General features: G+C 42.4%; 1 protein-coding gene across 17 annotated transcripts in view; it reads right to left on the bottom strand.

Moving 5' to 3' along the window:
- The window catches only part of AK9 (adenylate kinase 9), a 174062-nt gene that overhangs the window by 89543 nt on the left and 69044 nt on the right, over positions 1–15475 (bottom strand). For 14 of the 17 annotated variants that reach the window (XR_003089364.2, XM_025184731.2, XM_075923970.1 and 11 more), the window contains exons 18-21: positions 10850–11006; positions 9370–9484; positions 4398–4474; positions 116–217 (exon numbers count right to left, since the gene is read on the bottom strand). Coding sequence is in view for 14 of the 17 variants with exons in the window: in XM_025184731.2 (XP_025040516.2) it covers positions 116–217; positions 4398–4474; positions 9370–9484; positions 10850–11006 (451 nt within the window). In the remaining 3 variants the exon portion in view is untranslated. Of the gene's footprint in view, positions 1–115; positions 218–4397; positions 4475–9369; positions 9485–10849; positions 11007–15475 lie in introns of those variants that run through there. The other 3 variants (XR_012902624.1, XR_012902623.1, XM_025184740.2) reach the window with 3 other exon arrangements.

Here is a 15475-nt window from a genome sequence, read left to right on the forward strand (position 1 = left end):
AATATTATCTAAAATAGTGTACATTACAACAGAACACATAAAGAAAAAATGATAAAAGAACATATAGTTCTTTATGCTATAACAAGGAAAAGACTACATATAATACAAATCTTACCTTTCAGTTTAGGTTCCTCTTTGGAAACACCAGAATCAATGGATTGCATCTGAACAGTTGGTTCTATTTCAAGTGGAAAGTGCTCTTCTATGTCCTCATATTCTGTGGGCACAAATATAATAAGTTATGATAAGAGGAAGCCACGTACCAAATTTGGTAGCCCTAGCTCTTACCCATTAGGGGGAGTTCTTGAACAAATGGACTCACAGATGGACGGACAGAAAAACAGATAGACAGGCGCACATTTCTAAAATACGGATGAGATATAATACAATATATTCACTTTAAAAAGTCACAAAATCAAAACACAATATCAACTACACCAAACAAAACAATATTGAAATACAAACTAAAGAGACAATAGAGAAGAAAAACAATGAATTTATGGAATTCTACTACAACATGGTGCTCAGAAGCACGAACTCCTAAAACTAAACACAGCTCCTTATCTGAATGCCATTTCTGACAGCTTCTTCTGTCCCCTGTGTCCTAGAAAGAAGCCTTTCTGATCCTTCAAATTGAGGTAATTATCTTACAGGTATATCTTTCTTGGGTATAGGTGTCACCCACAAAATAAAAAACCAATGCAGAAAAAAGCTATTAGGAAAGGTAGGTGAGGCTGCTCAGAAAAGGACAGAGGAGTATATTTGATTCTATGTATGTTTATATAAAAACACATTTTATTTTTATAACCTTTATGCATTTAATCTGAAGAATAAAACTTTTAAAAAGATCATATGGTAAAGTTTTATTTTTGTTACTGCATCAGCCTAGAGCCTATTTCCACACTCCAAACTCCTTAGTCCCAGTCCAGAGACTCTACTCATGCCCTGAACTAGGGCTGTGAATGATTAACTGGTAAGCTTCACTCTTACTGGGTGATACTTACTGGTTATGGTTAGCAGGTCAGGGGTGGAGCAGACCACTTGCCACTGTGGGGGGAGGGCTGCTCCAGCCCGGCACAGTATGCCATGGCCAGGGGAGCTCCAGCCTGGTTCCAGTGAGCAGTCCCCACTGTGCTAGGAATGCCACTTCAGACCTACTATGGCAGGTGGGGGTGCTGATGTAGCCAAGTTGGGCTAGAGTGACCCCCCCATAGCCCTGTTTAAGCAGTTAAGTGGTTAAACATAATGTTTAACTAGTTAACTGATTAAACAGGATTTTACATTCCCTCTCTGAACCCCTCATTTCCAGTCTCCTCCCATCCCCCAGAGCCTAGGAGAAGACATAAGAACGGTCATACTGGGTCAGACCATCTAGCCCAGTATCCTATCTGCCGACAGTGGCCTATAGCAGATGCTCCAGAGGGAGGGATCACAAGAGGTAATCCTCACATGATCCCTCCTTTGTCACCTACCTTCAGAGAAACAGAGATTAGGGATACTATTTCTACCTATCCTGGCTAATAGCCATGGATGGACCTAACCTCCACAAATCTATCTAGCTCTTTTTTGAACCCTGTTAAAGTTCTAGCCTTCACCACATCCTCTGGCAAGGAGTTCCACAGATTGACTGTGCGCTGAGTGAAGAAAAACTTCCTTTTGTTTGTTCTAAACCTGCTTCCTCTTAATTTCATTTGGTGAGCCCTAGTTCTTTTACTGTGGGAATAAATAAATAACTTTTTCTTTTCACTTTTTTCATACCAGTCATGATTTTATAGACCTCTATCACATCCCCTCTTCATTTCCTCTTTTCTAAGCTGAAAAGTCCAAGTCTATTTAATCGCTCTTCATATGGGACCCGTTCCAAGCCCCTAATCATTTTTGTTGCCCTTTTCTGAACCTTTTCCTATGCCAATATGTCTTTTTTGTGATGCGGCGACCACATCTATCTGTACGCAGTATTTATATAGAGGCAATAAGATATTTTCTGTCTTATTCTATCCCTCTACCCCTTACCTTACTTAAGTAGGTAGTTAAGACCAAAGCAGACTATGAAGAGCTTCAAAAAGATCTCACCAAAATAAGTGATTGGGATCAAAATGGCAAATGAAATTTAATGTTGAAAAATGTAAAGTAATGCACATTAGAAAAAATAATCCCAACTAATATGATGGGGACTAATTTAGCTACAACTTCTCAAGAGAGAGATTGTGGTATCATTGTGGATAGTTCTCTGAAAACATCCACTCAGCATGCAGCGGCAGTCAAAAAAGCAAATAGAATGTTAGGCGTCATTAAAAAAGTGATAGAGAATAAGACAGAGAATAACATATTGCCTCTATATAAAACTATAGGACTCATGAAGATACAGGTCTTATGAGCAGACCAAAAGACACAACTAGCTAAAAGTTTCCAGGCTCAAATGCATAAGACAAACAAACAAACAAACAAACAAACAAACAAACAAACAAACAAACAAAAACCCAAACAATGCCCCCTTACCTACAGTGGAATCCATGTGGATGAATACTTGAAGAACTCGGAATTTTCTGATTTTATTGTTTTCTGGTTTTTCTGTTTAATATACCCCAGGGGCTCGTCTACATTGGCCCCTTTTCTGAAAGGGGCATGTTAATTTCAGAGATCGCAATAGGGAAATCCGCGGGGGATTTAAATATCCCCCGCGGCATTTAAATAAAAATGTCCGCCGCTTTTTTCCGGCTTGGGGAAAAGCCGGAAAAGAGCGTCTACACTGGCCCCGATCCTCCGGAAAAAGCGCCCTTTTCCGGAGGATCGGGGCCAGTGTAGACGCTCTTTTCCGGCTTTTCTAAAAGCCGGAAAAAAGCGGCGGACATTTTTATTTAAATGCCGCGGGGGATATTTAAATCCCCCGCGGATTTCCCTATTACGATCTCTGAAATTAACATGCCCCTTTCGGAAAAGGGGCCAGTGTAGACGTAGCCCAGTGGTTCCCAACCTGTGGTCTGCAGACAGTACTGTAGGAGGAGTCTGTGGAAAGGATTGTGGTGGACCTGATCTTTTCTTTTCTTTTCTTTTCTTTTCTTTTCTTTTCTTTTCTTTTCTTTTCTTTTCTTTTCTTTTCTTTTCTAAAAGCCATGAAATTTTAATAGATTGAAAAGGGGTTCATATGCTCAAAAAGGTTGAGAACCACTGATATACCCTATAGTATATATTTATGTTTTCAGGTAACTGCAAATTTCAGAGAAGGAAGTATATACAGGTGGAACTGTAGTCCTGATGTTGCTGGACCAAAGAACCCTGGAATTTGAGAGTGGAATAAATCCGGTAGTCCAGACAAGGTGGGGGAGCCCCGGCTGGGCCAGTTGTGGCTGGGGAGACCAGCCTTGGGGAGTCCTAAGAGCCCCGGCTCTTGCTGGGAACCTCCTGCGGTAGTGGGGCCAGTGGCAGTCAGGAATCCCCAAGCCTGGCTGGGAATCCCCAATGGTATTGGCAGCCTGGGGAGCTGGGAACCCCAGTGGCAGTGGGGCAGCCTGGGGAGCCCTGGCTGGGAACGCCCCCTGCCCAGGCAGCTGGGAACCCCCAGCTGCAGCAGGACTGGCCAGAGAGTCCTTGCCCCAGCCAGGGACCCTTGATGGCAGCGGCAGCCCGGGGAGCTGGGAACCCCCGGCAGCAGCAAGGAAGCCCAGGGTACCCTAGCTGGGAACCCACAGCAGCAGTGGGTCTGGCCAGGGAGCCCAGACCTGGCTGGGAACCACCCCAGCAGTGAGGCTGGTTGGGGAGCCTTTGCTACAAACCCCAGTCCTGACCAGGAACCCTCAGCATCAGTGGGGGCTGGAAGCAGCCTAGGAGCCTGGGCAATGGGGATGCAGCAGCTGGAAAGACCCTATCCTAGGGAGCTCCACATCCCAAAGAGGAGGCGGGCATGGGTGTGTGGGAAGCAGAGAGCATTGACCTCCCCGGGTCCAGCAAACTCCCTGGTTTGGGACTGCTCAGGTCCCAAGAGTTCCAGACCAGGGAGGTCCAACCTGTAGTACTACATTGAATCAGACATATCACAAGCTGTTCTGAAAGTTCTGCCACAGATCTTTTGGGGAGGGAATGTTCCCTCTGGCCAATGAACACTGATGCACTGATGAGCTATCTCCAGCTGTTATTGATTGGAAGGAGACCATCACAATGTAAGGCTTTTGCAGACCAGAAGGAGAAAAACAGGAGTAATCCTCTCAGACTGCCACAAAAATACTGATACCGGAGTTGGTCAAGGCATTCAGTAGAGAATAATGGGAAGTACTCCCACTACCAGACACTGAAAGGCTAAAAATAGGGGCTAAAATTTGGAGTCTGGAATCTATAAAATACTTTAAACAATTAAACAATTCCAAAGAGGTGTTATTAAACTTAAATCGAATGATACTTGCTTTCATATATAACTTCAGCAGTCTCCACAGGTTGCTCATTTTCTTCTTTTAATTTCAACACCTCTTGTAGTTCTCTTCTGCAATTAGAATATTCTAATCTTTATTTGTATAAAATGTGGCTGCAACAAGTTTTAAACATTAAGTGGAAATGCAGAAAATTACTATTCATTATTAAGATAGTATGGCAAGCCTGATTCTTCCAAGTGATTCATTACTAAACAAAACCTAATAATTTGTGTCCTTCCTGGTTGTTATCATTTTGACAAATAAATGAGAGGGATGAAAGCATATATATTAGCTAGATCAGCATTTCTCAAATGTGGCTATTGTGGCCCAGGGCTGCTGACAAAATAGTCAGACCCCTCAGCAAGGTAGGAGGGTCCTAGCTCTGGGCCCACAGCAAGGGCATGGCCTCAGATGAAAGGGGCAGGGCTGGGAGCTGACCTCTGGAGCAAGCCCTTCAGTGCTCTCCAGCAGTGATTTCAAGGGCCTGGGGCTCTGGCTGCTGCCACTATCGCCGTAGCAGTGGTAGTACCTGGGTGTCATGGGTTCTTTTAAATTGCCAGGCTTCAGAGCAGCTACTCCTTTTGCCTCCTGTGGGCAGCCCTGCTGTGGCCACATGCAGCCACCAGGGATATTGTGTGTGGCCAAAATGGCCTCCAGACAGTAATGGAGGGAATGACAAAGCATCAGCTCCTCCCCCTACCTCCCTGTTGCTCCTGGATGTGTCCTGCACCAACTCTGGAGATATATTGGGCCAATGTTGCCGGAGAAAGGTGAATTCATGACCCACCATGGAGGAGGCCTCTGGCCTTCAGCTTTGGGTTAGTTGGGGAGAGGACTCCAATGTCAGGACTTTGGGATCCTGGCCCTATGGCCCCTGGCTCTGGGATGGCAGGCGGCAATCCTGGGCTCTAGCAGATGTGGAGCCCCTGCTCTAGCCATATGGAAATGGGTCAGATGCTCATCCCAAGTCCAGGCTGTGTGGCAGAAAGCTCCAACTCTGAGGCTTTGGGTGCAGCCCAGTGGCAGGTGCTGAGCCCTGGCTCCATCCATACTGCCCCAGCCTCCAGTCACAGGAATTTCAGCTCCAACTCCTAACTTCAGCCACACAGCCTCAGTCCAGGTGCTGATCCCCAGCTGCACAGCAGCAGTTGCTGACCCCCAGCTCTGGTCCTGGGCTCTGGCCATGTGATGGTGAGGTTTGGCTCTGGATACTGACCTCAGCTAATCCCTGGTTCCGGCCACATGGCCCCTGGCTTTGGCACTCAGTTCTGGCTATGTGGCACTTGGCACTGGCCCTGGGAACCAATTCATAGCTCTAGCCACACAGCAGTAAGCTCTGACATCTAGCTCTGACCATGCAGCTCCTACCCCTGGCTTTGGCTGTGGGCACTGACTCCTGCCAGAGGGCTCCAGCCCCAACTCTGGTCATGTGGCTCCTGCTCTGGGGTCTTGCTACAGGCACTGACCCTGGCCATACGGTAGAGGGTGTTGACCCTCAGCTCTGGCCATACTGCAGTAGGACTCATCACCCATTCTAATCATTCCTGGCTCTTGCTGCATCCTCTAGGCCCCAGCCCTGCATTGATCCCCTCATCACCACCTTGGACCCCGCTGCCTTCCTGACCCCACATTCACCCCAACTCATAACTCCAGGGCCTCTGTTGCCTCTCTGGCCCCACAGCCATTGCCCTGACCTCCCTGCCTCCCCACCCAGGGCTTAATTTGCCTTGGTATTTGCTGAGAAAAGTGATATTAAGAAAGTGAGGGTTACTCACCTTGGACAGTAACAGAGGTTCTTTGAGATGGTTTTATCTGTGGGTGCTCCACCTTAGGTGTCTGGGGCACCGCTGTGCCTCTACTCAGAGATTTTAGGTAGTGGTGTCCTCCAGTAGGCTGTGCACGTGAAGCAGGCAGCATGCATGGTGCCACTACTATGCATGCGCAGACTTCTGTCCCTTCAGTTCCTTCTTTGCCCCAGAAAAACAAACAACTATGTCCGAAGCAGAGGGGAGGAAGGGCGGGTAGTGGAGCACCAACAGGCACAACTATCTCAAAGAACCTCTGTTACTTCACAAAGTGAGTAACCCTCTCTTCTTCTTTGAGGAGTGTCCCTGTGGGTGCTCCACCTTAGGCGATTATGAAGCAATACCTAGATCAGAGGCGGGTGCTTAAGCTAGTCAGTATCATGCACCATATCCACAACAGTGTACCCAAACTGGGTGCCATGGAAAAGGTAAGTATCAAGAACATAGTGTTTTGAAAACATGTTAATCAAGGACCGTGTGGCAGATTACAAATGTCCAAGAGAGGAATGCTATGCAGGTAAGCTATAGTAGCCGCTATGGCCCTTGTAGGGTGTGCATGTAGCTGCAACGGAGGATCTTGGCCAAAGATGGAGTAGGCCAGACTGATGCAGTCCACTATCCATCTGGATAGTTTCTGGGTAGAAATTGGCATGGTCAAGGCTCTGTCTATAGTAGAAACAAACAACCTTCTTGACTCGTGGATTTGTTTAGTTCTGTCCAAATAAAAGGCAATTGCCTTGCAGACATCAAGAGTGTGCCATGCAGCCTCCTTATCATCGATCCTTTTGGGAAAAAGACAGGTAAGTTTATGGGTTCATTACAATGTAACATAGTTGAGACCTTGGGGAGGAACTTTGGGAGTGGGTGGAGAATCACTTTGTCCTTATGGAATACTGTAAATGGGTGGTGGGGTGTCCGCCATCAGTGCACCAATTTTGCCCACTCTCCTGGTCAATGTCACGGCTACCAAGAAGACCACCTTCTTAGAAAGATGGAGCATGGAGCACGATGCCATGGGCTCAAATGGTTTATGGGTGAGAGCCTGAAGCACTAAATTGAGGTCTCAAGCTGAAACTGGGGGCCTGGTAGGTGGGTAAATGTTCTGTATACCCTTAGGCTACGTCTACACTGGCCCCTTTTACGAAAGGGGCATTCCAATTTTAAACTTCGTAATAGGGAAATCCGCGGGGGATTTAAATATCCCCCGCGGGATTTAAATAAAGATGTCCGCCGCTTTTTTCCGGCTTGGGGAAAAGCCGGAAAAAAGCGTCTAGACTGGCCCGATCCTCCGGAATAAAGCCCTTTTCCGGAGGATCTCTTATTCCTACTTGGAATCAAAGTAGGAATAAGAGATCCTCCGGAAAAGGGCTTTATTCCGGAGGATTGGGCCAGTCTAGACGCTTTTTTCCGGCTTTTCCCCAAGCCGGAAAAAAGCGGCGGACATCTTTATTTAAATCCCGCGGGGGATATTTAAATCCCCCGCGGATTTCCCTATTACGAAGTTTAAAATTGGAATGCCCCTTTCGTAAAAGGGGCCAGTGTAGACGTAGCCTTAAAGAAGCACTTGGTCATTGGGTGGGTGAAAACAGATTTGTTGTCAATGGGAAGGTAAAAGGTTATTATGGCAGTGAGGTGACCCTTTAGGGACCTGAGAGAGGGGCCTGACTCTTTTAATGCTAGGAGGTATTCCAAAATGTTAGGTAGTGGTACCATTGATGGATTCAAGTGTTTTTGTTCTGTCCAAACTGAGAATCTTCACCATTTATAGAGATAAAATTTTCCAGTTGTTATTCTACGACTCTTCAACAAAATTTGTTTTTCCTGATTGGTGAATATTGTTTCTACTGAAGTGAATCATTAAGAAACATGCCTAAAGGTGAAGTGTTTGTAGGCCTGGGTGATGAACTTGTGTCAGGAGATGAGGAAGCAATGGGAATCACCACGGCATTCTCTTGTACATCTGAAGCAGGTAAGTATCCCATGTCTGCCTGGGCCAACCTGGAGCAATAAGGACCACTATGGCTGTGTTCTGCCTTATTTTGTTGAGTACTCAATGAAGGAGTAGAATTGGATGTTACTGTGAATGCATCCCCAAGAGAGTGCAAGCTAATGCCCTCAGGTGAACAATATTGTGGACATTTCTTGTTGGTATTGGTTGCAAACAAGTCCACTGTCAGAAAACCCCAGTTGATGGAGGACCTTGGAATCTATTTCCCATTTGTGACTGGAGTTGAAATACCTCCTGAGGTCGTCCACAGTCAGGTTGTTCTTGCTTAGTAGATAAAGAGGCTTGTAAGTGTATGTCATGTGTTATGCACCATGTCCAAAGGCAGACAGCCTCCTCCCTGCCTATAACAGATGGTTTCTTGATTGTCCGCAAAGATCATGCATAGTAGCAACACCGCACGTGCCATCTGCTTTGTGTGCACAGCCTGGAGGGCACTGCTACCTAAAATCTCCGATTAGAGGTCCCTCAAACACTTAAGGTAGAGTACCCATAGGGATAATTCTTGAAGAAGAACATGCAAGTATCACTTTTTCACAGCAGACTCATTAGTTAGCTGGCAGGCTGTGAAAAGTGATACATGTATGTTTGTTAATTTCACTTTTCACCGTTCATATCCTGCCATGTAGCTACTAAAGGCCTATAAAAAGTTATATTAATAAATATATACAAATATCACTTTTCAAAGAATTATTTTTATTACTGAGTCTGCCGAAAACAATATAAATTACAAGGTTTTGGTGTGTACATCTGTGTATTTATTTGTTTTTCCTAAATTTAAACATTTCAGGGAAAAGTATCAGTGTGGCTACCAGCAAGAGGTTGGTGGTTGCACTTTTAAGCCACCAAAAATTTGTTGTGAGAACCCTGAGCTAGAGAATCTTCCTACACCAAATGTGGTTATCTGAGTTTAGTATTCACCAGAGATTAACAATAATGTAACAACGTATTGCAGAACTTCAAACCTAAAAGAACTGTTCTTAATTTTTTTTAGTGCACTGTATTAATGGATATATGTTCACATCTCCTTAATGTAAAACAGATATGGAAACTATTGTAACCAGAAAAGCAACATATGTTCTTGTAGAATATATTAGCTTATATCAAATAATTGTTAATTATTTTATTTTTTATTCATTCACATGCTGTATTTTACCTTGTTTCTTCCTCCTCCTTTTGTTTTTTTAATGCTTCTTCTGTAAGTCTTTCAAAAATCTTAGAATTAATTTCATCTTTATTTTCTAGATATAGTCTGTGTAATAAAAATATTCCTGCAATACAATTATACAAGAATATACTTTTGGCAGCAATATAAAATGACTATTTCATTAGAAGGGGCAGATTTTAAGGTATGAAAGTCATTTTATTAATGGTTGACAACTTAGAGAAAGGTTTTTACATTTTAGAAAAGAAGTTGTGCCAATTAAAATGACAGATATACCACTTCTGAACATTGTAAAGCTTTGTTTTCAGTGCCAACAGCCTAATAAATAATAATAGGATGAGGCTATGGCAAGCCTATGGTTGGTTAAAAGTATTCACATTTTACATTTGTGAATGTCATATTTTAATTGCTATTTACCTAATTTGTATGTATGCCCATAGTTTATGAATGGAAAAAATGAAAAAAAAAAGTCCATATAACTGGTGCAGGGTATGAAGAAAAAAAGACTCAGGTCCTCAGCACTGCAAAGCTCTTAACTATACGAATAATTTTCTGTTGCACATTATTTATCCGGTTTGGCAAACAGATACAGGGATATACTCTTGCCAGCTTTATCTCAATTTAATCAAATAGAGCTATGCTGATTTAAACCAACTGACGATGTGGCCAATGATACAAGGACTCAAAGTGCTCTGTAAATGCAGAAGTGTGTTATAATGTCTATTAGAAGATACAGGTGGAAAGCAGACATAAAACTAGAAAACATTTACCCCCATCAACATTTTAAAAATAGGTAATATAGCTAATATAGCTGAAAAAAATCCCAGAAGCTACTTAGCTTGTCTTTAGCCAACCCTTGATATCCATTTCTGCACATTACCTCAAACTTCTCAAATATAAAAGGTTCCTTCTCTCACCTGTGCACAAAACATGCAATCTTCTACTCTGTATTAGAGTGGTTAGAAATGTATATTAATTGCTTGGAATACTGAATTAGCGCTACATTGAACAAGATGGTTAATTTGTATATGGTGCAGATTTTAGCTGATTGCTGTATTTGTGTTGTTTCTTCAAGTAATTGTTAAATAGCAGCAACAGTTTTAAGTGGAAATAATTTGTAACAATAGCATTTTCAGAAGCTACCATTTGTAGTGTTTCTAATAGAGTTATTTAGGTGATGTAATAAGGAGATGTGCTGCTATGTTTTTCAGTATTTTGATTTGTGACTAGAGGTATGGTCACATGTTTTGTGTAGAGCGATGGGGAGGAGACCTGCATTATAGACTAACTGATAAATAAGGCAGAGAGAGAAACTGATCCCTTTTCATACAGAAGCAGAATCCTATAAAATTGCTAGTGGGACACAGGTGCACTTCAACTGACATTTCTTATAATAGTACCTCAAAAAAAAGATATCAATATTTGGAAAAGGTTTTAATGTTCATACTTTAAAAGTAAAGCATTTACTAACCATTTTTTTCTTCATTCTTCAGACAGACAACAGTGTCAGGTAAGAGGCCTTTTTCTGACAAGACTAACCAGTGTTCTGATGTTACAGGATAGTTATCCAGTACCCATCCTCCTTTTTCTGGAGCTCCAGGAAACCTATCTTTGTTCTTCTGAGTGATCTGTTACAAAATGTTGGGTTTAGATGTAAAACAAAATTATAGAAATATAATAATATCAGTGAATTGTTTTTAAAAAGTTACAAAAGATGAACACAAACAATTAAAAATATGTAGGGGCAAAATTAGAGAGCCCAAGGCAAAAAATGAGCTCAAATTAGCTAGAGAAATAAAGGGTAACAAGAAAACATTCTACAAATGCATTAAAAGAGAAAGACCAAGGACAGAATAGGCCTGCTAATCAACGAAGAGGGAAAAACAATAACAGAAAACGTGGTAATGGCAGAGGTGTTTAACCACTTCTTTGATTTGGTTTTCACCATGCAGATTGGTGGTGATTGGACTCCTAACATAGTGAATGCCAATGAAAATGAGGTAGTTTCCAAAGTTAAAATAGAAAAAGAATAATATAAAAAGTACATAGACAAATTAGATGTCTTCCAGTCTGCAAGGCCTGATGAAGTGGATCCTAGAATACTCAAGGAACTGATTGAGGAGACATCTGAGCCAATTTTTAATATCTTTGAAAAGCCATAGAAGACAAGATAAATTACAGAAGATTGGAAAAGGGCAAATATAGTGCCCACCTATATAAAGGGAAATAAGGACAGCTCAGGAAACTACAGATGAGTCAGCTTAACTTTCTGTACCAGGAAAGATAATAGAGCAAATAATTAAGGAATCCATCTGCAAACATCTGTAAGATAATAAGGTGATAAGGAACAGTCAGCATGGATTTGCACATAACAAATAACATCAAACCATCCTGATAGCTTTCTTTGATAAGATAACAATCCTCATGGATAAGGTAGATGGGGTATACCTTGATTTTAGTAAAGCATTTCATACAATTTTGTATTTGATACCGTCTTGTATGACCATCTCATTAATAAACCAAGGAAATACAACCTAGATGGGGCTACTATAATATGAATGCATAACTGGTTGGATAACCATTTCCAGAGAGCTATTAAAGGTTCACAATTATGCTAGAAGGGCATAACAAGTAAGGTGCCACAAGGATCAGTTTTGAGACTAGCTCTGTTCAGTATATTTATCAATAATTTAGATAATTGCATAGAAAGTATTCTTACAAGGTTTGCAAATGATACCAAACTGGGAGGGGTTGCAAGTGCTTTGGAGGATAGGATTGTAATTCAAAATTATCTGAACAAACTGGAGAAATAGTCTGAGGTAAATAGGATCAAATTCAACAAGGACAAATGCGAAGTACTCCACTTAGGAAGGAACAAACAGTTTCACACATACAAAATGAGAAATGACTGCCTAGGAAGGAGTACTGCAAAAAGGGGATCTACGGATCCTGATGGACCACAAGCTAAATATGAGTCAACAGTGTCACAGTGTTGTAAAACAAAAGCAAACTGTATTGTGGGACATATTAACAGGAGTGGTGTAAGCAAGACAAGAGAAGAAATTCTTCTGCTCTACTCTGCATTGATTAGGCCTCAATTGGAGTACTAGAGTCCAGTTCTGGGCACCAAATTTCAGGAAAGATGTGGAGAAATTGGAGAAGGTCCAGAAAAGAGCAACAAATACTATTAAAGAACTCGAAAACATGACATGATTGAAAGAATTGGGTTTGTTTAGTCTGGAAAAGAGAAGACTGAGAGGGGACACGAAAACATCTTTCAAGAACCTAAAAGACTGTTTCAAGGAGGAGGGAGAAAAATTATTCTCCTTAACCTCTGATGATAGGACAAGAGGCAATGGACTTAAATTGCAGCAAGGAAGGTTTAGGTTGGACATTATGAGAAACTTCTTGTCAGGGTGTTTGAGCACAGGAATAAATTGCCTGTGGACCTTGTGGACTCTTCATCACTGGAGATTTTAAGAGCAGGGTAAAAAAAAACACCTGTCAGGGAGGATGTTAGTTGTCAAGAATAGTGCTTGGTCCTACAATGAATGCAAGGGACTGGAGTTGATGACTTCTTGCGATTCCTTCCAGTTCTATGTTTCTACGAAACTCAACTGTGACAGTAGATGCATTTATGCTCTTTTGCTCTCACTACAGTCCTTCAAGTATATTGCTTCCACAGAACACATATTAGAGCCTATGGGTGGTAGAAGTCCTGCCCTTTAGACTGGACTGGGCATACTCCAAATGCTGCCCTGCTATAAAAAAAAGATGCCCAGCTCATTCTTGGATGACTGTTGGGGAGGAAGGAGCCTTGGTGGAGGCATATCAATTTGTTTCAAAACCTCCTACATTTCAATCTGGGATAGTCCCTTAGGCCTACTCTACACTTGGCCCCCCAAGGTCGAATTTTGTAAGCAATGTGTCCACACTAACAAGCCCATTATTCCAGAACAAGTGACCATGGAATTTGAACGCTAGTCCTGCTTTCCATGAGGAATAACGCTATTCCCAAACTTCTAAGTCTGAAATAACATTAGTGTGGCTGCTCCAGTGCCCTCAAGGGCTATGCTACTGACTCTGGCCGTTAGACTGTGCTGCCCTTTAACCCAAAGGCTACACTACTGACTTGGGCCATTAGATCACACTGCTTCAGGGTGATGGACTGATTGAAGTCACCTAGGCTACATCTAAACTACAAGTTTTTGAGGCAGAAAATACACTAATGAGAGACTCATTAGCATAAGTTGCAACATCATTAGCATATTTTCTGCCATTTCTTTTTGTGCAAGGGTTTTTTGCACAAAAAGAAGCAGTGTGGATGGGGTTTTTTATGAGCAAAACTCCCATTTTGCACAAGATCCATATGCTTCTCTAGGACAGGCATAAGGATCTTGCGCAAAATGATGTTTTTGCACAAACCCTCCCATCCACGCTGCTTCTTTTTGCACAAAAAACCCTCCCATCCACACTGCTTCTTTTTGCACAAAAAACCCTTGTGCAAAAAGAAACCACAGAAAATATGCTAATGATGTCGCAACTTATGCTACTGAGTCTCTCATTAGCATATTTTCTGTTGAAAAACTTGTACTGTAGACGTAGCCCTACAGACCAACAGCAGTACAAGAAGTATCCACACACCCCTGTGCCCTTGCCCTCATGGGACGGGGTGTTCATACATCACAACAGAAGTAAGGAACACACTACTAGAAGTAGTGGATTCTCCTTCTTTTGATGTCTTCAAATCAAGTCTGGATGCCTTTCTAGAAGATATAGCTTAGTCAAACAAAACATGATGCTCCCAATAAAGGGGTAACTGGATTAAATTTTATAGGAGTGATAAAACTACATGCTACAGTGATCCCTTCTGACCCTAAAATCTGTGGATTTTTGTTATTCTTAACTCAAGCTCCAGTTCAAGAAAACACTTAAGCACGCATGCAGAGCCGGCCCAAGGTATGGGCTAACTAGCCTCCCGCCCGGGGTGCCCCATTGTAGGGGGTGCCAAGCCGGGCGGGGGCGGCACCATGCATGCTCTGCACGCCTGGTGTGGCACCATGCATGCACTGGGCGCCCGGGGACAGGGCCACGCATACACTGTGCGCCCAGGGCTACGCATGCGTTGTGTGCCAGGGGACAGGGCTGCATATACACAGGGTGCCCGGGGGCAGGGCCGCACATGCATCACACTCCTAGGGGCGGTGCCGCGCTCCTGGGGCGCGCGAGTGGCTCGGGCCGGCCCTGCATGTATGTAAGTTCATCTCTATTGAAAGCACTTAAATACTTAAATCCCATTGACTTCAAAAAGACTTAAGTAGCTATTTAAAATTAACCACATGTGTAAGGGCATAACTGAAGCAAGAAGCTTTTCTGCACTGAGTCCTTACACTGTATTCTGTCTCATTGATCTACCAGTAATCCTAGTCTTTTTAGAGTTTGGCCTGGAAGTCTTCTGTTTTAAAATAAAACAGTGAAACTTCACAACCTGATCCTAAAATCCTTCCTCAGGCAGCTGTTTGGAAGTTTTGCTTAAGAACTGAAGAACAAGGCTTTTTAATAACAGATTTAAGGATCTGCACTAGATTTCTATGTTACAACCATAGCAATGTAGTAAGGAATAGACCATCTTAATTAGCTATATATTATTGCTGTTACTATTATAATGATAATAATCAATACAGCTGTGCAATGGTACATTGTAGTGAACGTTGCTTAAGGGCCAAATGGGAGTGATTCAAGCCTTTCTATACTACTGCTTTATGACTCCAATAGTATCAGAAGGTTTACAGTGAAACTAAAAAAATATTGAATACAAAATTAATAAAAGTTTGACATTCCTAATGACAAGTCTACAAATATTACATCTTAAAGTTCCTATTCTTTCCAGTCTAGCTTCCAACTCATCTGAAGAAGAGGGTTTTGCCCATGAAAGCTCATGATACCATATATATTTTTGTTAGTCTCTAAGGTGTCACAGGACTACTGATTGTTTTCAAAGTTACAGACTAACATGGCTACGCCTCTAAGACTTTCTAAAGTAAGCAAATCCTCAGCATGTTTCAGGTCTAACTGAGACTATATAATATGAAAATTA

This window comes from Pelodiscus sinensis, chromosome 3 (assembly GCF_049634645.1).
Source record: "Pelodiscus sinensis isolate JC-2024 chromosome 3, ASM4963464v1, whole genome shotgun sequence".
NCBI classification, from domain to species: Eukaryota; Metazoa; Chordata; order Testudines; family Trionychidae; genus Pelodiscus; species Pelodiscus sinensis.